We start from the raw sequence: 23,907 nt of genomic DNA on the forward strand, positions 1-23,907 counted from the left end.
GAACAAATTGAGACAAAAAACCTGAGCACAAAACATGAGAATCAAGCGAAGGTTGAAGATTTGAGCACTGATTTGTGATTGGTGAGCCTTTACAGTTCGTGCTCTATCCCGTGGCTATGAATTTGAATTTAAACTTCAAAGTTTAGACTCCCATGTTGCCACAGCTACCATATAAAAGACCATAGGGATGAACTTCGATGTTTGGACTCCCATGTTGCCACAATTACCATATCAAAAATGATAGAGATGCATCTATTTGTAAATACTATCAAGCCTATACTTTGTGTATATACCCATAGAGATGAAGTTAAAAGTTTGGACTCCCATGTTGCCAGAGGTACCATATCAAAAACCATAGAGATGAAATTTGAAGTTTGGACTTCCATGTTGCCACAGTCACCATATCAAAGATGATAGAGATGCATCTATTGCAAATATTCAATAAGCCCATACTTTGCATACAGATAGAGATGAACTTTGAAGTTTGGACTTCCATGTTGTCAGAGTTACCATATCAAAAACCATAGAGATGAACTTCAAAGTTTGGATACCATGTTGCCATAGTTACCATATCAAAAACTGTAGAGATGCATCTATTGCAAATACTCAGCAAGCACATACTTTGCATACCCACCATAGAGATGAACTTTGAAGTTTGGACTCCCATGTTGCAACAGACAAGAGAAGACACGATTGTGATCCTAACACAATTGTCTAGCCAGTTCAAGATACTTTCCAAAGAACCTAGGAAAATCTTAATAAAGGAGGTAGCCCCATCCACTTTAGAGCCGAAGGTGGTAGATGCCTATATGGAATCGATAATCTATAGCACTCTCAAGTTGGTGCAAGCTCATAATTCTAATATGAAGCATGGCTTCATGAAGCACAAGCAACCATAAGCAAGTAGAACGAGAAACTCAACACATTCAGAGTGCAACGGACTTGATGTAGAAGAAGTATGAACAACTTATGTAGTCTTATACTCAATAGTAAGCCTTGCTTTTTGTTGAAACACAAAAAGTTGATACGTTATAGAGCTACTTAGACAAGGCTAATGCTTATCTGAAGCAAAAGGAGGACACCAATAAGAAACTCAACATAATATATCTCTAGAAATGCCTTTGCCTCTCCTTAGTTTAGAGATCATCAACAAACAAGTACTTGTGCTGATGGATAATGCTCATCTTTCAAGGGTCCATCTCTCATGTAGGAGACCATGGATATCTATACCACAAACCAACACCCCATTGTAACAAATTTCATAGATTGGTTTTTCTTATTTGACAATGCTACTACCGAAAAAGACAGAGTAAGTGCAAAAGATAATGCTGGAAGCTGGGGTGTACATGCATAGAGCCCCCTTTCCCTTTCCAAGACGAGCAATTCTCTAGGGACATTTAATTGCTAGTAGATAGGGGAAAGCGCTTTGCAATATGCTCAAGTACATGGCATACCCTCCCAAACTATTTTTGGTGCTGTATATAAGAATATGAAAGCAAATGGAGGAGCAAACGATGAGAAGCAAATGCATATTTTTTGGCATAGAACATGTGGCATACCGTGACATCCTAGAATTGGATGAGCATAATGACCTGGATGACTTGTTGATGAAGATAAAAACTAGCCCACCAAGAAGAAACAAAGAAATAGATGGGGGTAATAAGAAGCAGGACCCAAAGAGGCCAAGTAAAGAAAAGGATAAAGATGACTCTAGAAGAAAGTCAAGGATAGTGGGTTGGAATAAAAGCATTGTAGACAATGAAGAGACAAGGTGAAGGGTAAGCCACCGTGAGTTATTGCTTTGCTTTAGTTTACAATTAGTATTCTTGGGAACCCTAATACTTGCTATTATGCTATAGCTTAAATGCTCATGAGTCTTTGGTTGTAGGCGATCTCTCGAGTCATGAGTTTGAAGTTTGCTCACGCTTCAGTGCTATGAAGAGCACTCTCAAGTCTTAGGAGTCAGGCTGCATGTGCACCATCACTGCTAGCATCTTCAAGGTTTAATCTTTGTTGTGCTCTCAGGTACACCATCATCCTGATCCCCATGCATGTTTCTTTACCTTTCTAATATGTCCTCTACTACATATGTTGCAAGCATTCTAGTCCATCACATGACATCACCATGAGAGGATAGGCTAAACGCATCTTCTCTTTTGTCAATAGTCCCACACTTGCCATACATACTCACAAAGGGTGTTAGCAACAAAGGCATATGTATAGTTTGCGTAGTACAAAAGAATGCAAAGGTTTGGTATGCTTCCTATTTTGACTCGAGTGTTTGAGAATTCACGATGATTGCAATGTATGCTAAGTATGGGCATGTTGAGTGTTTGCAGTAGATGTATCTCTTTGGTTTGTTGAGTGTTTCCAGTAGATGTATGGGCATGTTGAGTGTTTGCAGTAGATGTATCTCTTTGGTTTTCAGTATGGGTATACAAAGTATGGGCTTACTGAGTATTTGTAATAGATGCATCTCTATGGTGTTTGATATGGTTTGAAGTTATGGGCTTATATGCGGGCAATCATTGATCAAGAGATCGATGCCACACCTAATGCACCAACTATCAAAGGGCGACATATTTTTTGATACCACTTCTATAGTTGCCTTTATGGGGCATTCAGCCACTTTGTGGGGGTCTTAACATCAAGAGGAATTCTCCTTAAGCCATTAATATCCTACAGTTTGTAGGATCTTGCCAATACTATTTGCATTAAGGTAGTCAATTGTTGTGTGTCCCATATCACTAGTTTGGATAGTCAGAGTAAAATTTCTACATGCTAGGGGTTCATAAGAAATAAGCTCAATGGCTACTAGATAAGAACATTTATAATCTACCTCATGATACCTCTTACAATAGATCTTTAAGCCTATTAATCAAGCTTGCATCTTTTCAAAGTCTCTCAGTGCATCTAGATGAGATATATGAGTGCTTTTATTGAGGAAATAAAATGACTAATATTAAAAAAACTTGGAGGACAACACAAGCACTAATATGAATCTTCTACTAAATGAATCTATGTCTTACTATAATGCTTTTGAGGCTAGGTTAGGGTAGGCCCCCAACTGGTCCGACAAATGCATAATAAGACCAATTATTGTGTGTTATATTCTATTCAACTTTTTTGAGGTGGCATTATATGTGATATTACATAAGAAAAATTGACTACACTAGTTTGGTAAACTAACATAACGTAACAATGTTAAAAATTTTATGGCTTCTTAACCTTTCTTGAATGTAAATATCTCCTTCAAGATGCATAATATGCATGACATTGACCACACATGAAAAATATTGGATTTGAATAAAGGGCTCAATAATTTGTTAAGAAATATTTATATGCCTTATTGAGCCAATTATTCAAAGCCAATATTTTTCAAGTCTTTCTTAACAAATGGTGGAGTAAGAAATACTTATATGCCTTGTTGAGCCCAATATTCAAAGATAATAATTTTCAAGTCTTTCTCAGCAAATGGTGGAGTACTAACATTTGCTAAGAAAGACTTGAAAAATAGTGGCTTTGAGTAATGGGATCAGTAAGGCATATGTCTTTCTTAACAAATGGTGGTGTACCACCATGCCACCTATGTTTGATATATAAGATCAACATCTAGTGCCCAAAAAAAATATATCTTCTAACTTGGAGGTACTAGCATCAAACGAGTTCAATGAATGCGTACATGTCAACATGTGTAGTAAGTAAATGTGGTTCAATGAATACTTACATGTGTAATAAGTAAATGTGGTTCAATGAATACTTACATGTGTAATAAGTAAATGTGGACCTTCTAATTTATCTACATTTGCATACATGTGAGGATATTTCAAAGTCCTAAACAAAGTTTTTCATAACTATTTCAAAGATAGTTATGCATGAATACAAATGTCAAATATAATAATTAGTCTAAAATATTATATAGCAATGAAAAATATTCATATTACATCTAGTGGGGATAATGAATTTGAAGTCCATAAACCATACTAGAATTGTAAAGTCTTTAGTTTTGAAAACAACTTATATATATATATATATATATATATATATAAAGATGATGAGATTGTAACCCTGACATGAAATGGGGATAACTTAGTTTAATGATCCTTCCAAAACTTGAGGGATACCGTATTGAGTGTAAGTGTAATAGTGGTTTGTGAAAAATATGTAAGATAGCATGTGAGTTCATCAACATAAGAGTTTTATATTGGGGTTACATAAAGATACCTTTATAATGGGTTTTTCAAATAAATAAGGAAAAATTAAATACAAAAGGACTACTTTTATCATCTTAAAATGTATAAAGGGGGACCTTCGCCTAAAGTTATATCTCTAGAGTAATTACCCCTTGAAATACATGATACATGGGTTTATCACATAGTGAGCACCCTAGGAAAGTTCGACACTATGCAAATAAGTTCCACTCCAAGCTCAAAGAAATACGAAGGTCATGTCCACTAAAAGATGATCTGACATAAATAATATAAAAAATAAAAAATCATATACATAAGAATAAAAACCTAATACATTATAATGAAAACCATATACTTTAGAATGAAGAACCATGTACATTTGTACATATGGCTAAAAATATATCCAATAAATTATGTAGAACTTGCATCTCCTTTGAGAACTTTATTAATCAAGGATGAAAGTCCATAATTATGTATGTATGTAACCATTTTTTAGGAGCTTCTATGCCCTAGTGTTTGGATGTATCTTGAGAAACAATAGGGCATGGAAGCTCCCAAGAAATGGTTGCATACATACACAATTATGGACTTTCATCCTTGATTAATAAAGTTCGGTACATCCAAACACTAGGGCATAGAAGCTCCTAAAAAATGGTTACATACATACACAATTATGGAATTTCATCCTTGATTAATAAAGTTCTCAAAGGAGATGCAAGGTTGCACATAATTTATTGGATAGATTTATAACCATATGTGAAAAATCACATATGGTTATAAATCTATCCAATAAATTATGTGCAACCTTGCATCTCCTTTGAGAACTTTTTTAATTATGGACTTTTATTAATCAAGGATGAAAGTCCATAATTGTGTATGTATGCAACCATTTCTTAGGAGCTTCCATGCCCTAGTGTTTTTAAGGCACATACAAAATATGCTACTAGAACCTCCACACTAGGCTCTAAAAATATTTTACCACACCTAACATGAAGATACAATTCCATTTATAAAGATAGAACTTGGATTTGAGTGTGCTTCCTCTCATCTTAAAGTACATGGAGAAAGTTAAGGTAGTACGGTTCACTATAGTTTCAAATCCTCCACATTTTATGGTGCATGAGAGGCCTTGGATAATGTAAGGTTGATTTTGTTCTAAGTAGTTTAAAGCTTTTATGAATTAAACCCTTTACACCTCTCTAACCCTACTTTTACATTCTTTAGGACCTTGTTTTTGTTACCAAGCAGCGTAGGTTATAGGAGTACTAGATTTTTCATAACTCCCATCCTGGATATCAAACCTAACAATGGTGTGTTCACACTATGAAGTGCATGTCATGGAAGAAGATGCAAAAAATACCATGTGAAAAATCCTTACAACAATCAAAGAGAAACTAACGTTGCTAGGTAGCCAAAAAGGAGCCATTAAGAACCATCACACGTGATGGTTATCAATGAAGCATAATGACATGAAAGATTTATGTGACTTTTTTCCCCAAAGAAAAGTAATAGATATTTGAAAGATAGTTTTTTGAGGCATTGCAAAGAGTATTCCAACTTCCATGGTTATTTAAAGGAACTGTAAAAAGACTTCCATGTGTGAGTAAGCAAGCACTGAGTGAGTGAATGTGAAAGGCCTCAACCAAGGCTTAAATTTGGAGGCCTACTTTAGCCTTCAATTTGAAGGCCATAAAACTATCTCAACCTTCAAAATTATACCAAATATGTCTATGTTTGTGTATATTTTTTTAAAAAAGTGGCCTTATTTATTTTTTAAGAGGCCTTCTCTAGAATGTTTGAAGCATACTTATCTAGAAGCGAGTCTCAGAGACGAGCATGCTCATCTCTAACACCCCGGCTCGAATAACAAAAAACTTATCTAGAAGGTTTGAAGGGCTTTGATGTCCTTTTAGGCTTCAAATTTAAAGAGGCCTTCTCCAGAAGGTTTGAAGTGCTTTGATGTCCTTGAAGGCTTCAAATTTTAGCACTGGCCTCAACTCTTGAGGGCGAGGGTGAGAGATAATGGGTCAAGCAATGGGCCCATCATGCATGTGAGGAAGACTAGGTCAAACCAAAAGTGAGAAAGACTTGCATGCAAGATGACAAAGCATCACCTCCCTAGCTTCAAGTCCCATTTAGTGCTCGAAAAAACATATTTTTCAACCAATAAAAATAAGGGAAACTCTTAAATCTATCCATTTTTTGTTTTCAAAATATCTACAGCTAAAATATATGAAAAACATTTCCAAAAAATAAGGGTTACTTAAAATCTCAGCCAATTTTTCTTAATTATGACTGGTACAAATACACTTGAATGCCGTTTTTTTTATAGCACTAGTCCCATTTACCTCAGATAGAACCATGAAAAAACCCTTGTAGTCTCCCTCCCTCCCTCCATGTTTGAGAAAGTCGCTCTGCTTGTTGTTTTCCTCTTTAGAGCCATGGTAATTCAATTGGGTCAATATGATCAAATGAAGGTAAAGCTAAAATGTAAATCCTTTGCACAAGCTCACTTCCACTGTGGGAAAGTACTTTGACACTTTTCCAAGGATTGTGGTGCTTCAAAGGGAGAGCTGTGCGAAAAGAGGATAAAGCAAAATTAGATTTCTAGAAAGGAAAATATGCTGTTAAGGAGAATGTAAGTAAAGGATTTCTTTGAGGGCAAGCAAGAAAGAAGAGGTGGGTAAGAAACATAAGATCAAAGAAAAAGGTAAGGATAAGTGGTGTGTGTTACCTACAAAAATATATATATATTTTTTATTTTATATATATATATATATATATGTAGAAATGTGTTATAGCTATACAGTTGAGCTCTAGATGCCATAATTATAACTCTAAGATTTATTTTACATGTGGTGAAATTATATAGGAGGAGTCCGGAGATAAAGTGAATCTCCCCTTGTGTACTTCTTATGCTAACTAATCATTGAGTAGATACCTCTAAAATGTCATAATAGTCAAATGTAAAGCTAAGGTTGATGAACCTTGGAAAGTTGAGTAAGTCTCTAAAATAAACCATTTCTTATGGCCATAGTGTTGATAAAACCATGTACGTTAGAATGATAAAGTGAATTTAAAACCACATACATTAGAATGAAAAAAAACAATAGAATCAAAAAACATATACATTAGAATGACAAATTGAATTAAAAACCACATATATTAGAATGAAAATTTGAATTTAAAACCACATACATTAGAATGAAATACTCAAACTACATTTCATTTTAATCACCTTCAATTTATACATGATCATAAGTGACAATGGATACTTTGCACATATGCACACTGATTACTATAAATCTATCCAAGAAATCATGTACAACCTTGTATCTTTTCCAAAATAGGCTAAAAACTTTTTTAAGCAAGGATGAGAGTCTAACCATGTCTTAAGAGCTTCCATGCCGTGGTTTTTCCCAAGGTACATCCAAAATATGCTACTAGAATGAACCTCCAGCACATTAGACTCTAAAAAGCTTTTACCACACCCAACATGAAGATACAATTCCATTTATGAAGATAGAACTTGGATTGAGTGTGTCAGTAGGAGGGAAACAAATTGTGAAAGGAAGGTCATTAGTTTGCTCTCATATTGAAGTTTGAAGATAGAACTTGGATTGAGTGTGTCAGTAGGAGGGAAACAAATTGTGGAAGGAAGGTCATTAGTTTGCTCTCATATTGAAGTGCATGGAGAAAGTTGAGGTAGTACATCTCACTACATTTCGAAATCCTCCACATTTTAAGGTGAATGTAAGATTTATTTTGATCTAAGCGATTTAAAATAGTTATGAATTAAACCCTCTACACCTCTCCCACCCTACTTTTACTCTTTATGACCTTGTTTTTGTTACCAAGAGAATGTAGGTAATAGGAGTAGAGTTTCTCATAACTCTCATCCTAGAAATCAAACCTAACCATGGTGTAATTTTACTATGAAGTGCATGTCATGAAAGAAGATGAAATATATAGCATGTGAAAAATTCTCATATATCACTTCCATAAATTCCTCAAATATATATAGCTACTTAATAAGACATAAGAGTGACCTAAGAGTCTCCCATGACACTTTTATGTCATATTACCAAATTAAAAGAATCAAGAACGTTGTGTGATGTAGCAAATGTACTATTGGATTTAATTAAAAAGTTTTATACAGAATCAAATCCATGTGCTACAAAATATATTACCAATAGAAAGACAAAATAAAGCTTATATATATTTGTAAAATTCTTAATTAGATGTTGAGGTTGTGAAACCTATTCATGTCTATAAAATATGGATGCAGGTGCCAACCCTACTTCTATCACTTTTGCAAAATGGGTGGCTTCCTTTGTAATAATCATCTTGTCTCACTAGTATAGAGTAAAAATGAGGCATTATGTGTATTGCAACAAAAAAATTATCATAGTCCATAAATATAGTAGGAAACAATGATCAGAGGAAATATATTTTAAAAAATAACCACTATATGTAGTAACAAACAAGTTTTGAATTATCATTAAATTACACATGACATTTTGCCACAACATTCAAAGTAGAATAATATAAAAAAAATACAAACCACTTGCCCCCATTGTTTACAATATAGCACAAGAAATATTAAACGTGATATGAAATAATAATAAAAATATAAATAAGGAGCATCGTGTCATAGCTCGTGATGGACATCACATTTGACAAAACCACCCTTGGTTGAGTGAGTCTCTCTACTCCTTACAATGTCATGCATAAGCCCATACCAATGAAAACATTCTATATCTACACTAGGCAAGTGTTATAACAAAGAATGTGTAGCTTAGTGATAAAGTGTGTGAGTTTCAATATATTAACCTAAGTTTTAGAATCAAGCATGTGTAGCTTAATCAAAGAGAAACTATCATTCCTAGTAAGTAGCCAAAAAGGAGCCATTAAAAGCCATAATGTGATGATGGTGAATTTACTATTTATAAGATTAAGATAACATGATGAGATGAAAGATTTACGTTCCTTTTTTTTCCAAAGAAAAGTAATAGTGATATGCAAGATAGTTGTTCAAGGCATTGTAAAGAGTGTTCTAACGTTTGTGGTTGTTTGAAGGCAATGTAAAGATACTTAGTGCTACACTGAGTGACTGGTGAATGAGACTTAGTGCTACACTGAGTGACTGGTGAATGAGAAAGGCCTGGATCATGGCTGAAATTTGGAGGCCTACCTTACCCTTCAATTTGAAGGCCATAAAACTAGCTTGACCTTCAAAATTTAAATAAATATGTATATATTTCTTGTAAAACTTAGCTTTTTTTTTCTTTCAAAATAGTGGTCTTATTTGTTTTTTAAGAGGCCTTCTCTAAAGCCTTCTCTGTAGAGCTTGAAGGCTTGAAGGCTTCAAAATAGTGGTCTTATTTGTTTTTTAAGAGGCCTTCTCTAAAGCCTTCTCTGTAGGGCTTGACTTCAAATTTTAGAGACCGAGGTTGAGAGATAATGGGACGTCGTGCACGTAAGGAAGACTCCGTCGAACCGGAAGTGAGAAAGCGCGCACATGTGAGGAAGACTTTCACACCCTAGCCCAGCTTCCCAACCACGAGGAAACCTCCTTCCACGTTCTACAAAAGTCGCTCTGCTTTGCTCTATAGAGCCATGTACGCTTCGCACCTCTAATGGCTACTCCGCCTTGCTTCAGCTCGCTCCTGTCATCTTTAATGGCTACCCCGCCTGCCCTCAGCTCCTTCCAGCGCCCATCATTAACGTTCTTTCTTATTCTCTGGCTGTCTTGCCTCGCCAGCTGCCGGTCGCAAGGCCTCACCTTCTCTTTCGACAGTTTCTCACAAAGCGACATGCCGTCTTTGGACTTCTCTGCAAATAGCTCTGGTACTCAGCTTGGTGCACTGCAGGTGACCTACGACACGGGCTTGGGCTCCACGGCAGTCTACAACACCTGTGGACAAATCACATATTACAAATCTCTGCGGATTTGGGATCCCAAATACAACTACACAGCATCGTTCAACACCTCCTTTCTGCTGAACATGGGGCCAATAGGGAACGGTGGTGTCGCCACCACCGGCGGCGGCATGGCATTTTTCTTGAGCTCGCATAGGGCGAACGAAACACAGGTTGACAACGGCTACGGGAAGTGGCTTGGTCTCTTCAATGAGAGCCTTAATGCAACTACTGGCGGAGGCGCCGATAGCATGCCGAGGCTTGTGGCGGTAGAATTCGATACCTTCAAGGACATCTTTGATCCGGATAGTAATCATGTGGGCATCGACATCAGCAGCATAGTTTCCATCCTTAACGAATCTCTCACCCCTCACAATGTCTTCCTCGACCGCAACGTCACAAGCACGGGCACCAATACTAGCGTCTGGATCGACTACGACGGACATGGCCAAATGCTTGATTGTGTACCTAGCTAATGAAGGACCCAAGCCAGTCCGCCCAGTGATCTCTCAGTTCCAAATCAACCTTCGCCAGCATCTCCCAGAAATGATCTTTGTGGGTTTCTCAGCTTCTACCGGGAGTGCTTTAGAAACCCACTGTGTTCTCAAGTGGAATTTCACTTCTGCGGGACTCCCTGTCTCCCCCGCTATAAGCCGTGCCCTTCTTGCCGGGTTGATCGTCGGCGGCGTAGCCCTGATAGGTTTGCTACTTGTCGTGACTGTGCTTACCCTGGTGGCAAGAAAGAGGAGGAGATCTGATCTCTTGCAGAATTGGGCCAATCTAAACTACGGTCCCCGCAAGTTCACCTACAGGGAGCTGAGGAAGGCCACTAACGGCTTCAGAGCCGATTGTCTTCTGGGAGAAGGTGGCTTCGGCGCGGTCTACAGGGGGGCATTGCCATCAGATAAGTCTGCAGTGGCCGTGAAATGCCTCTCGCAGCGGTCGAAGCAGGGCGAGCGGGAGTTCATAGCAGAGGTAACCATCATAGGAAGATTACGGCACAAGAACCTGGTGCAGCTTGTGGGGTGGTGCCACGACCGCCGGAGAGGGAAGCTGCTGCTGGTATCCGAATACATGCCCAACGGAAGCCTGGACAAGTGGCTCAAAAGTGAAGGCGGACATAAGTTGCTGGAGTGGGAGAGGAGGTACCATGTCCTCAAGGGGTTGGCTGCTGGGCTGCTCTACCTACATGAAGAGTGGGAGATGGTTGTAGTTCACAGAGATATCAAGCCCAGTAACTTGATGTTAGACGCTGACTTCAATGCTAGACTGGGCGATTTTGGCTTGGCAAGGTTGATCGAGGGCGGTAACGGCAGCGACGCCGCAGAGACCAGAACAATCGCCGGCATACCAGGGTACATGGCGCCCGAATGCGTGCAGACAGGGATGGTGACCAAAGAGTCTGACTTATATAGCTTTGGGGCGGTGGCGGTAGAGCTGGCGATTGGGCGCCCCCTTTCAACTGAGGTACTGCGCTCGCTGTGGGCGCTCCACCAGGAGGGCTGCCTACTAGAGGCAGCGGACAAACGCCTTGCTTCATATGATGCGAAGGAGATGGAGCTTGTCCTCATGCTGGGCCTAGCATGCTGCCACCTGGATCCGCTCTCCCGCCCCTCCATCCGCCTAGTCGTCCAAGCTCTCTCCTCCTCATGTGTCTCCTTTCCCCTCCCCTCCTACCCTTCTACGCCTCGGCCTCTAGCTTTCCGTCCCTCTCTTCCATCTCATGCGTCGAACTTATCCTTCTCCACTGAGCTTGTGTCCGATCAGGCCTCAAATTTGAAGGGCGACCCTATTTTTTCATTTGAAAGGTAAAATATTACTCAATATTTTTTTCCTTATATCAATAAAAGGACATACTAAAAGATTTAATTACTGTGTCGTCAGAGGTCGTGTTAAACAAATAATAGTAATACTTTGTACCTGTAGAAACATGAGATTTGTCTACTGCATGGCTTGTCTATTAACCACTTCTTCGCGCGTTAATATGGTTTCGCCTACCCATCCTATTGTAAGGTGCTTCACCGTCTTGCTTCATCATTTTGCCTACGTGTTATAAATCCAAGATTAAGCATCATTCAATTTTATAAAGCCATGGGAAAGATTTATCAAGTTTATAATATTCACCCTAGACAAAGCAAGCCTGTGGTTTAGGGCCATAAAATGCACTATAAAAAGCCAATTATGAGGTCTTAAGACACCTTTTATTGCGGTATTTTCACCTAGTGGAGCTAGAGGGAGCCATCCGCCAAGTCGTCCAAGCTCTCTCCTCCTCATGTGTCTCCTTTCTCTTCCCCTCCTTCCCTTCGACGCCTGTGCTTGCTCACTCAGACGTGTGCTTGCTTACTCACACACGGAAGTCTGCCTTGAACAACTTATCACTATTACTTTTATTTGGAAAAAAAAAAGGCACATAAATCTTTCATGTCATCATGTTATCTTAATCTTATAAATAATAAATTCACCATCATCACATGGTGGCTCTTAATGGCTCCTTTTTTGCTACCTAGGAATGTTAGTTTCTCTTTGATTAAGCTACACATGCTTTGTTATTAACGCTTACCCTACGGTCCTAAAACTCATGTTACACACTTTACAACTAAGCTACACATACTTTGTTATAACACTTGGCTAGTGTAGATATAGAATGTTTTCATTGGTTTTGCCTTATGCATGACATTGTAAGGAGTAGAGAGATTTGGTCAACCAAGGGTGGTTTTGTCAAATGTGACGTCCAAAAGGACTATGATAGGATGTTCATTATTTATATTTTTATTATTGTTTTATGTCACATTAAATTTTTTCTTGTGCTATGTTGTAACCGATGGGCAAGTAGTTTTTTATATATAGTATTCTACTTTGAATGTTGTGCTAAAATGCCATTTGTAATTTAATGATAATTCAAAACTTGTTTGTTATGGGGTTAAGCTACCACGATGAAGATCTTTTTGGTGGGCTGATGGAGAGGTATTTTCTCTCAAACACACTGTCTGGGTTGGGGTTGTGCAAGCAAACCCCATCTTCAACTTGTTGTGGTGGGCTGATGGAGAGGTATTTTCTCTCAAACACACTGTCTGGGTTGGGGTTGTGCAGGCAAACCCCATCTTCAACTTGTTGTGGTTGCCTACACCGGTAGCATCATGCCCTTGGTTGCTGAGAGTCTACAATCTTCTATGTAGCCTCCATGAATGCTTCCTACCTAGACTTGCACTATGCCTCCATGAATTCTTCTTACCTAGATTTGTGCTTTGACTCCCAAGTCTCAAGACATGCATTACTTACTCTAGGAATTATTTCTGGCTATGCCCCTTATTTTTTGTTCTAACCAGTGCTATCTCTAACAATGTTATCTCTTCAGGATACTATCTCTAACAATGGCAATTCCCTCAAAAGTGAAAGGAGAGATGAAAGTCCTCAAACCACATGCAAACAAGGGATGAAGCCATAGAAACCATCTCCTCCCAACTATCTTCGAAGAATACCATCAATTTGCTGAGAAGTTAAGATACCACCTATTGTAGTTTTGGCTACTTCAATACCAAGGCTATAGTGTAGGTATCCAAGATCTTTCATTTCAAACTGGGTTGAGAGTTTGGATATGACAGCTACAACCATGGCTTCATTACTTCCTATCAAAATCACATCATCAACATAGAGAAGAACAAGAACAATGCCCTTCCCTTTCACCATGTAGTAGAGAGTATAATGTGCATTACTCTTCTGGAACGCTTGAGATTTGAGATGCTCATCAATTCTGCCATACCAAGCCCTTGGAGCTTGTTTCATACCATACATTCTCCTTTACAATTGCAAACAAGGTGCTTTGTTCCTATACTTTGACATAACCTATAGGCTACTGCATGTAGACTTCTTCCTCAAGCTAGCCCATTTAGGAAGGCATTGTTAACATCCACAATTTTCACTTATGTGAAGAGAGGCTAGAGAAAGGACTAACCTGATGGAATTCATCTTGGCTACAGGTGCAAAGGTCTCTTTATAATCAAACCCCTGTTTTTGAGCAATTCCTTTAGCCACCACAAGTCTTTCTTTGTACCTGTCTCTCTTTCCTTCCCTGTTTTACTTTAGCTTCTAGATCCATTCACAGCCTATGGCTTGCTTGTTGGGTGGAAGCTAACATAGATCCCAAGTGCAATGCAGTCATCTCTTTGCCCATTGCATTCATCTGACCATTCTTTCTTATCACAGGCATCCTCATAGAAGAGGGGTTCATCATGCTGCATCAGTGATGTCAAGAGAGCATAATTTGTTTTTTCAAAGTCTAAATTGTTACCTCTATGATATGTTAACCTTTGGGACTGTTTTCTGTCTCTAGTAGACCTCTTGAGAGGACTACTTGGTGGGCATCATCTTCTTCCTCCAGTTCTTCAATGGAGTCTTCCAAAGGTACTATCTCCCCTTTGAAAGTAGATTACATCTGACCGATGAGTTGATGTCTAGGTCTACAGACAGTCTCATCAAAGATCACATCCCTTGACATAAATGTTTCCTTTTTGAGTGTATCATAGAGTCTGTAAGCCTTATGCTCACTATTATATCCAACAAACACACACTTTCTTGACTTGTCACATCAAGATTATTCCTATTTGCATCTGGAATATGAGAAAAAGCTAAACAACCTAATATTTTGAGATGATGTACCTGAGGCTTGAATCCATGAAAACTTCATAGGGGTGATGCTCTTTGGAGTGCTTGATTTGGGAATTCGTTCATCAGGTAGTATGATGTGCTGATTGCTTCAACCCAGTAGGTGTTGGAGACGTTCTTCTCCTTTAGCATACACCTGCCTAACTCAAACAGGATTCTGTTCTTCCTCTCATCTCCAGCAACTCTATTTTGCTGAGGTGTATAGCTGCATATTAGTTTCCTTCTTATGCCATGCTCAAGAAGTTATTTGTTGAGAGGTATTCTTCTCCATTGTCTGACTTGAGGACCTTGATGCTTCTCCCTATCATGTTTTGAACCAATTTGTTACCATATTATAGTAGTGATGTGTGTGAACACACTTAGGACCGCCGGGGCACTTTTTCCCTCACTAGGAGGTTTTTTCCCCCGTGCATTGTATATACGCCCATTATCTTCTAGGGCTTGTTATCTTTCATTTTTGGCACTCATAATACACTACTGTGTTGTGCTCAAGCTTCCTCATCTTCTTGAAGTTGTGTGTGCATTCCTGCAACCCTAATTCCAACAATTGGTATCAGAGCAGGCTTCCTCCTCCCGGGCAGCATCACCGGCACCTGCCGCTTCATCTCCTCCGATTGCGACGAGGTTTCATGAGCGTCTGCAGGTTTATATATGCCGTGGGAGAGCCCATAGGGCTTGGTCGTTTCAGAATTTTGATCTGAAGTCATTTCGCCCTCCGTTTTTGCATTCCAAGTACTGCGCAGGCAAAATCGTCCTACTGTGCAGATTTTCTGTCAAGATTAAAATCTGCAGGACAGGTGCCCATTCGTCTGTTTTGGGCTGTGCTACATAGCACAGGTCGATTTTATACAGGTTTACCTCTTACAGACAGCATTTACATCTAGTAGTACAGTCATTGGCCATGGCTGACAACAATGATGTATTCCGCATGTTGGCTGCTGAGGATAAGTTGGATGGCACCAACTATCCATTGTGGGCATATATGATGCGACATGTATTGGTAGCAAAGGGGTTATGGAACATTGTGCAGGGTATTGATGCACGTCCTATTGTGGCTGGGAATGCTGCAAACACATCAGAAACAGGTACTGTTGATGATGGTGCAGGCACAAGTGCTGTTGCAGCTGTTCGAGAACCACCACTTTCAGCCGAGCAGATTCGTTGGGATGGTAGAGATGCGCAGGCTCATGCCTTGATTGCGCTGTCTGTCAAACGTACCATTATCCCACATATTCGCTCCTGCAGGACTTCTAAGGATGCTTGGGATGTACTTGCCACATTGTATCAGGCAAGAAATGAGGCTCGTGTTGCTTATCTCCGCAAACAGTTGGAGAATGAGCATATGAACGAAGGTGATTCTATGGATAGCTTTTTGACAAAGATCAAGGATTTCAAAGAGCAGCTCATTTCTGCAGATGAAATCCTGTCAGACAGTTCACTTGTGCAGACTGTTTTGAATGGTCTACCAGATTCTTATCAGGGTTTTGCTTCCACTCTTCGCCTGATGATGAAAGGCAATCCCAATGCCTTATCATTTGAGGAGTTAGTTTCTGTTTTGCTGCAAGAAGACCAGTCAAGGCAAAACAGGAATATTATGCGTGTCGCAGATCAAGCTTTCGTTGCTAGTCAGAGAAGCGGGAAAGGTAAAGCTGGCTTTTCTTCTAGTAAGCAGAAATCTGCAAATGCTGCGCAACCAAAGAAGGAAGACAAAGATGAGAAGAAGGGTGACAAACAGAAGACATTTTACAAGTACTGTAAGGGAAATGATCATGTCATCAAAGCGTGTCCTAAGCTGGCTGCGAAAGAGGCTAAGAAGAAAGAGGCTGGTATGGCTGTTGCAGATGCCTCTCCTTCTAACAATGAATCTGCTAATGTTGTTCAAGATACAGAATGGGCATTCAATGTGCAGTGCAGTTATGACCCATCTTTGCATGACACATGTATGTCTGCAGTAGATTCAGATGTATGGTACTTTGACAGTGGTGCCACTAAGCATATCACCTCGCAGCGCAGTTTATTCACTTTCCTTGAGTCTGCTCCCACAGGGAATACTGTCACTTGTGCCAATAACTCCTCTTATCCCGTTAAAGGAGTTGGACAGATTGTGCTGAATGTTGCAAATTGCAACACCTTTACACTTTTTGATGCATTGTATGTGCCAGGGATCAAAAAGAATCTGCTGTCAGTCTCCGCATTTGCCAAAACAGGTTTGGTTGTAAAATTTGTGGATGACAGATGTACTGTTCATGATCTCTCTTGTGGTGACATCATTGTAGCATCTGGTTCACTATGTCGAGGGCTGTATAAGCTCAATATGGATGGCAAATGTGTAGAGGATTCAGCATGTGCTATTATAGATACGCAGGCTATTTCAAATGCAAAACTGTGGCATGCACGTTTTGGTCATCTGAATTTTGCAAGTTTGCTGCGCCTGCAGAAATCTGAAATGGTGTCTTCTTTGCCTAAGCTTGAGGCACCTGTCAAGCATGTTTGTGAGGGCTGCATATTGGGTAAAATGCAGCGTGCTTCCTTTCCCAAAGATGGATCAGTGAGAGCTGAACGCAGATTGCAGCTTGTTCACAGTGATGTTTGTGGTCCCATGCAAACTCCATCATTTGGAAACTACCTTTACTTCGTGACTTTCATTGATGATTTTACCAGGCATGCATGGGTATATCCTTTGAAGGCAAAGTCCGAAGTGTTTTTGTGCTTCAAACAGTTTTTGGTTATGGCTGAAAATGTGTCAGAAAGTAAGATGGGCACCCTCCGTTCAGATCGAGGGGGGGAGTATATGTCTTCAGAATTTAATGCATTTTTGGCTGAGCGTGGGATAAAACACCAATGTACAGTGCCGTATACACCATAGCAAAATGGTGTGGCTGAGAGAAAAAACAGGTCTCTCATGGAAATGGCAAGATGTATGGTTAAGAGTCAAAGTCTACCACATGGTTTTTGGCTTGAGGCTGTCATGTGTGCCACTTATGTACTAAACAGGTGTCCCACCAAAGCATTACAGGTTGTCACTCCATATGAGGCTTGGCATGGCCGCAAGCCATCTGTTGGCCATTTACGTGTTTTTGGTTGCCTGGCATATGCATTAGTGCCTGTGCAACATCGCAGAAAATTGGATGACAAAGCTGTCAAATGTATTTTTGTTGGATATAGTGCTGAGAGCAAAGGCTATCGTTTGTATCATCCACAGACAAAGCGCATTTTGGTTAGCCGTGATGTTGTATTTGTGGAAGATGCAGTTCAGCCCTTGATTTCATGTACTAAGGAGACAGATATCAGCTCACGTGATGTCTATGATACATTGTTGCCTCTTTTCAATGGTGCACAGTCAAGTGCAATACCTCATGAGGCAGTTTTTCAGCCTATGCAGGTTTTAAATGATGGCACAGATCAGCCTATATCTGATGCAGATGTGCATGATGCACTTGAGGATGAGAGACAAGAGATTGAGGGCTCTAGGAACATGCCTAGATGGCTGGTGCAGACTTTGCGTGACAGCAAGTTGGATGCCCCTTTGTCTAGTCGCACTCGTTCTGGCTCTCATGGTGCCTCTTATGCGTCAGATTGTTATGCATTGGCTGTTTCTAGTATGTGCGATGAAAGTGAGCCTGTTTCATTTGATGAGGCACAAAGTTCAGAAAATTGGATGGCTGCTATGCAAGCAGAATACGATGCTATTATGAAGAATGGTACATGGTCTTTATGTGACTTGCCCCCTGGCAAGAAGGCCATTGGCACTAAGTGGGTATACAAATTGAAGCGTAAGCCTGATGGCACAGTGGATCGCCATAAGGCTAGGCTTGTTGCAAAAGGTTATGCTCAAGAGAAGGGCATTGATTTTGATGAGACTTTTGCTCCCACATGTCGTATGACCACTGTTCGTAGCATCTGTGCATTAGCAGCTCATAATGGTTGGAATGTACATCAGCTGGACATAAAGACTGCGTTCTTAAATGGAGATTTGCATGAGGAGGTGTATGTATCGCAGCCTCGTGGTTTTGTTCAAAGAGGGCAGGAAAACAAAGTGTGCAGGTTAAAAAAGGCTTTATATGGTTTAAAGCAAGCTCCACGAGCTTGGTATGAAAAAATACATGCATATTTGACTGCACGGGTTTCAGAATAGTCCAACAGAAAGCACTTTGTATGTTAAACGTGTGGATGGTGTACATCTAATCATTGCTCTCTATGTCGATGACATGCTGCTCACAGGACCAAATGAGAGTCATATTGCTGATTTTAAGGCTGATTTGAATGCCTCTTTTGAGATGTCAGATTTGGGGCATTTGCATCATTATTTGGGGATACAATTTAAGCAGTGTGATGGAGGTATTGCTTTGTGTCAGACAAAGTATATTGAAACATTGTTGCGGAGATTTGGCCTTGAAGACTGCAAGCCTATTGCTACTCCAATGGAGACAGGTTTGAAGTTGAGTCTTCATGATGCTGGAGATCACTTTGATGTCACACTCTATCAGACAGCTGTTGGTTGCCTCATTTATGTATGCATTACGAGGCCAGACATTCAGTTTGCAGTCTCACAGGTGAGCAGATTTATGCATAGCCCAGGCATTAAGCATTGGCAGGCAGTGAAGCGTATCTTTCGCTATTTGAGTGGTACTCGGCATCTTGGGTTGTTTTATCCCAAGGGGGGATCATTGCCGCCAGATTTACATGCTTTTTTAGATTCTAACTGGGCTGGTTGTTATGACACACGCGTGTCCACGAGTGGTTTTTGCTTCATGCTTGGAAGCTCATGCATATCATGGTTGAGCAAGAAGCAGCCTACTGTGGCCACTTCTAGTTGTGAAGCTGAGTACAGGGCAGCTTTCACAGCTACGGTTGAGTGTGTGTGGCTCAGACGCCTTATGGCTGATTTGGGTGTTGGGCAGCCATCTGCCACCACCATCTTCACTGACAGTCAGAGCGCATTGGCAGTTGCGCGGAACCCAGTGTTCCATGCTCGTACGAAGCACATTGAGGTGCACTACCATTATGTCAGGGAGAGACTCTCTGCAGGAGAGATCAGTTTGGCTTATGTGCCAACACAGGATAACCTTGCGAACCTTTTCACAAAGGCTCTGCCTCGTGAGAAGTTCGAAGCTTTTCGCAAAGCTTTGGGCTTACTCCCTTTTGTGGATTCGTCCACATAGCTAGACACTTCCCTATACATGAGTGCTAGCTCTTGTTCACCGCATCACTCCAGGGGGGATTTGTTACCATATTATAGTAGTGATGTGTGTGAACACACTTAGGACCGCCGGGGCACTTTTTCCCTCACTAGGAGGTTTTTTCCCCCGTGCATTGTATATACGCCCATTATCTTCTAGGGCTTGTTATCTTTCATTTTTGGCACTCATAATACACTACTGTGTTGTGCTCAAGCTTCCTCATCTTCTTGAAGTTGTGTGTGCATTCCTGCAACCCTAATTCCAACACCATAACATGCAATTCTTTAAAAATGCCAAATACTTCATCTTTGGATTTCATGAAGAAAACCGAAGTATATATGGAGTAATCATCTATGAAGAAAACACAGTATGTATTGCCACCAAGTGAAGGAGTGTGGGATGACTCATAAACATATGTGTGTGAATGAGGTAAAAGACTCCTTTTGCTTTACTGGTTCTTCTAAAAAATGGTACTCTCAACTGCTTTCCAATGCAATAGGCTTCACATACTTTATCAACTTTATGCAGAGATGATATGCCCAAAACCATGCCTTTTCATTTTAGCAGACACATGCTATTGAAATTCAAGTGGCCATACCTTTTATGCCATAATTCTAATGGAGGTAAGGATGAAAGCTAAGAAAGACATAAATCCTACTTTTGTATTGATAATTTCTCCAAATACAATCATTTGTATAAGTATTTTTTATGAAATTAATGAAATGGCTTCTTCCTCTATGTCAGTATCTTGCTCCAAAATTCTTTCACCGTTTACCCTCTCGTCTGCTAAATTAAGCTCATCTAAGTCAATGTCCAAATTGTCTTCTATCACAAGGCTAGTGCACGATGTACGTCCAACATCAAAGTTCTCGTCTACTTCATCATCACAATCGTACATCCATCTGGGCATATCTTCTTCATACTCTTCGCTTTCAATGTCTCGCAATATCTTTTCATTGCAATACATGTAAACAAGTTTATCTGCTCGATCTGCAAGTCGATTGCGAATAGTACTGTGAATATATTTGTACATGCTCTAGTTTCTTTCTGAGCCTGAGTTTGAAGAGCACTGACTTAGAACCTTCATCGCAAGGTTGCGCAATAAAGCATAGTGCTCACCACCATTCATCATACACCACTTCCATGCAGGCTGCTCTTTAGCCATTTGTTGAACAAGGGAGTTGGAAAATAAACCCTCTTTCAATCGAAATGAGGTCATCTCCTTTATGCACTTTACACGATCATCAACATTATTATAAAAAGTGTTTACCACTTTATAAAAATCTTGAACCACCTCAACGTTGGACATCAAATCCATATTATAGTATTCAGGATCTAGCATGTAAGCAGTACTGTGTAGTGGTGAATGCGCTCCAATCCATCTAGCATGGAAGTACTTCAATAGGACTTTTCTTTGTCTACTGGAGAATGGTACACGCCATTGCTTTTCCACCACTGAATGCTCTAATTTCTCAGGACACTCCAAACTCCGCTGGACAATCCACCATTGCATCCATGCTTTCTCGAGATTAGGCGCTCTTTGATCAAGATTTCGTATGGCATACATAATAGGCATCATTACATGGTATGCATCCATCACATTGTTCCACCAACTTCTTCTCGTAAGCGCTGCCTTCAAGACTTTGATTTTCTCTTTCACTTTTTCAGGTTGAGTGCTCTCCCAGTCATGAAATGTCATGCATGTAAATGTTTCGCAAACTGCATCTTTATTTCGAAGAAGAGACTCAAAAGTGTAAAAGTGAGTGCAAAACCTAGTCTCCGCTCTGGAAGCTTTAACATAACTGACATGCGAGGTCGAAAAATATCTAACACTCTCTGTCTCTTGAGCATGAATCTCACAAGCTGGCGAGCAGTGTTGACGATTGAGGCAAACCATTTGGTATCATCACTTTTATACCAATCTTTTAATACAAGATTCAGACTATGAGTATTACAGCCTACCGGAAAAACATGTGGATAGTGCCGCTTTAGGATTTTGGATGCATTCTTGTAATTCTTTGCATTGTCCATGATGATTTGGACTACATTTTTAGCACCCACTTCCTCTATCACAGAGCCAATGACTTGAGCAATGTAAGCCCCAGTTTTGATTGAACCAGCAGAATCCACGGCACAGATGAAAGTCTCACCTCTAGGTGAAATAACTATTATATTAATTAATGGTTTTCTTTGTACATTGGACCATCCATCACTTACTATACTACATCCAGAAAGCTCTATATTGCTAAGAATTATTCTTTGTATACGTTCTTTTACTTGCGCATAACATTTCTCTAATAGATCATTTCGCATAGCATGGTACGTAGGCAGTGAAAACCCTGGTCCAAACTCACCAATTTTCTTCCATGCTCTCTTCCAATGCTCACTGTCCACCATCATCATAGCACTCCCAGAAAAGTAAATCGCTTTAGCAAGGGCGAGTTGTGCATCATCGAGCCGACCTTGATGTAGGCTTTCTTGCAATGAAGTTTGACGCATGGGTATATTTCCTACGTCAAAGTTCCGCTTGCAGGAAGATGCACTGGGTAGATTACTTTCTAGTTGCACATTAACGTTCGGAGTACAAGCAGGCGATGTAGCCGGAGTTTGATGATTAGAACAACAGTGTTCTTGCTGCCTTGATACATTAACGGTAGGAGTGTAATGTTTTCTTGCATCTTTCTTTTGAATTTCCTCTTATGCGTTTGGTGTGTTTGGCCACTGCAGGTGCAGAGGGGTGGGTACATGACTTTTTCTTCGCTTCGCCTAAAAAGTGTTCTCTTAGTCGAGGCGCCCCACCTGATTTTACTGCGTGGCATAGCTTACACTCCCAATCTATGAATCGATCACTGACGTTAATTGCATATTGCCACTCTATCCCAGGTGCCTTTTTTTCCCTACTATTTGGAATTTGGACTCTATTGGAGGTATCACTGGATCCAACATTGTCCTCCATCTCAAATAACCTATTCAAGCAAGCATATAACAATGAATACACAAATGAAAAAACAACAAAGTCACTCACGTATTACAAAACATACATCAGCAGACAAACTACTTCGAAACTATCTTGACAAACACAAAAGATCATCACATAACACAAAACTACTTCGAAACTATCTTGCAAGGTCTGACTACAAAAACAATGAGGCTTGCAATCATAACTGTGGACGAAACTCTCCATATATGAATGCTAACATTGGAAATAACAACTATGGTAATGCCCGCAATTAGAGTTTGTATGAAGGTCACGGCCGAAGTTGGGCAATGGGCAGAATCAGCATGTCAATTCTAAATCCTAGTGAGCCAGATATTGCAGTCAAAGCAGATGCAGTAGATATGCACGTCGTCCACTTTGATGCTTATGAGAACATACGAGTGGAGGTGAAAGGAGAAAATATGCCAACACCATTAAGCTCCGTAGGACCAAGATTTGGCATGCTCATTCTGTCTACCTTCTTAGAGATTGCACCCATAGTTCTACTGTCTAGACCAATTTGACGTCTCTACAGCTTCATCGGGCGTGATCTTTCATACACTCTGATTTTGGACATACCATAGCTGTTGTTATTTCCAATGTCAGCATTCGTATATGGAGAATTTCATCCACAGTTCTAATATGTAGAGTAATTTGTACAATCAATTTTTACAATGAGAAAGGATTTCATTATAACGTGTTCACAAACTCAAAAGATCATCATATACGTAGTTTATTGTTTTAACTTTAGAAAATAAAGATATCCATGACGATTCGTGCTAAATGCAAAGGATGACTTAAAGTTTTTAAACCATGAATTATTTTATTTGGATACTTACATAACCATAAATATTAATCCTTGCTAAACCTGCATCACGACAAGACGAATGCATGAATGTGTGTTCTAAGATTAAGATACATATAATTGATAGCATGCATACAATGCGCATTGCACCCCCAATGAAGAATGACCATC

The 23,907-nt window shown here is 39.8% G+C and overlaps 1 protein-coding gene and 1 pseudogene across 1 annotated transcript; both read left to right on the top strand.

The window, feature by feature from the left end:
• The first annotated feature begins 10,006 nt into the window (after nucleotides 1-10,006).
• LOC147638433 (putative L-type lectin-domain containing receptor kinase S.5) lies at nucleotides 10,007-10,588 on the top strand. The gene has a single exon (XM_086798775.1). It carries the CDS (start codon nucleotides 10,007-10,009, stop codon nucleotides 10,586-10,588), a length of 582 nt encoding a protein of 193 aa, XP_086654901.1.
• Nucleotides 10,589-10,599: 11 nt separating this feature from the next.
• On the top strand, nucleotides 10,600-11,924 carry LOC147638434 (L-type lectin-domain containing receptor kinase S.4 pseudogene; annotated as a pseudogene).
• The last annotated feature ends 11,983 nt before the right edge of the window (nucleotides 11,925-23,907 follow it).

The sequence above is a fragment of the Cibotium barometz genome, chromosome 5 (assembly GCF_041138505.1).
Source record: "Cibotium barometz isolate CiBa-2024 chromosome 5, ASM4113850v1, whole genome shotgun sequence".
NCBI lineage: Eukaryota > Viridiplantae > Streptophyta > Polypodiopsida > Cyatheales > Cibotiaceae > Cibotium > Cibotium barometz.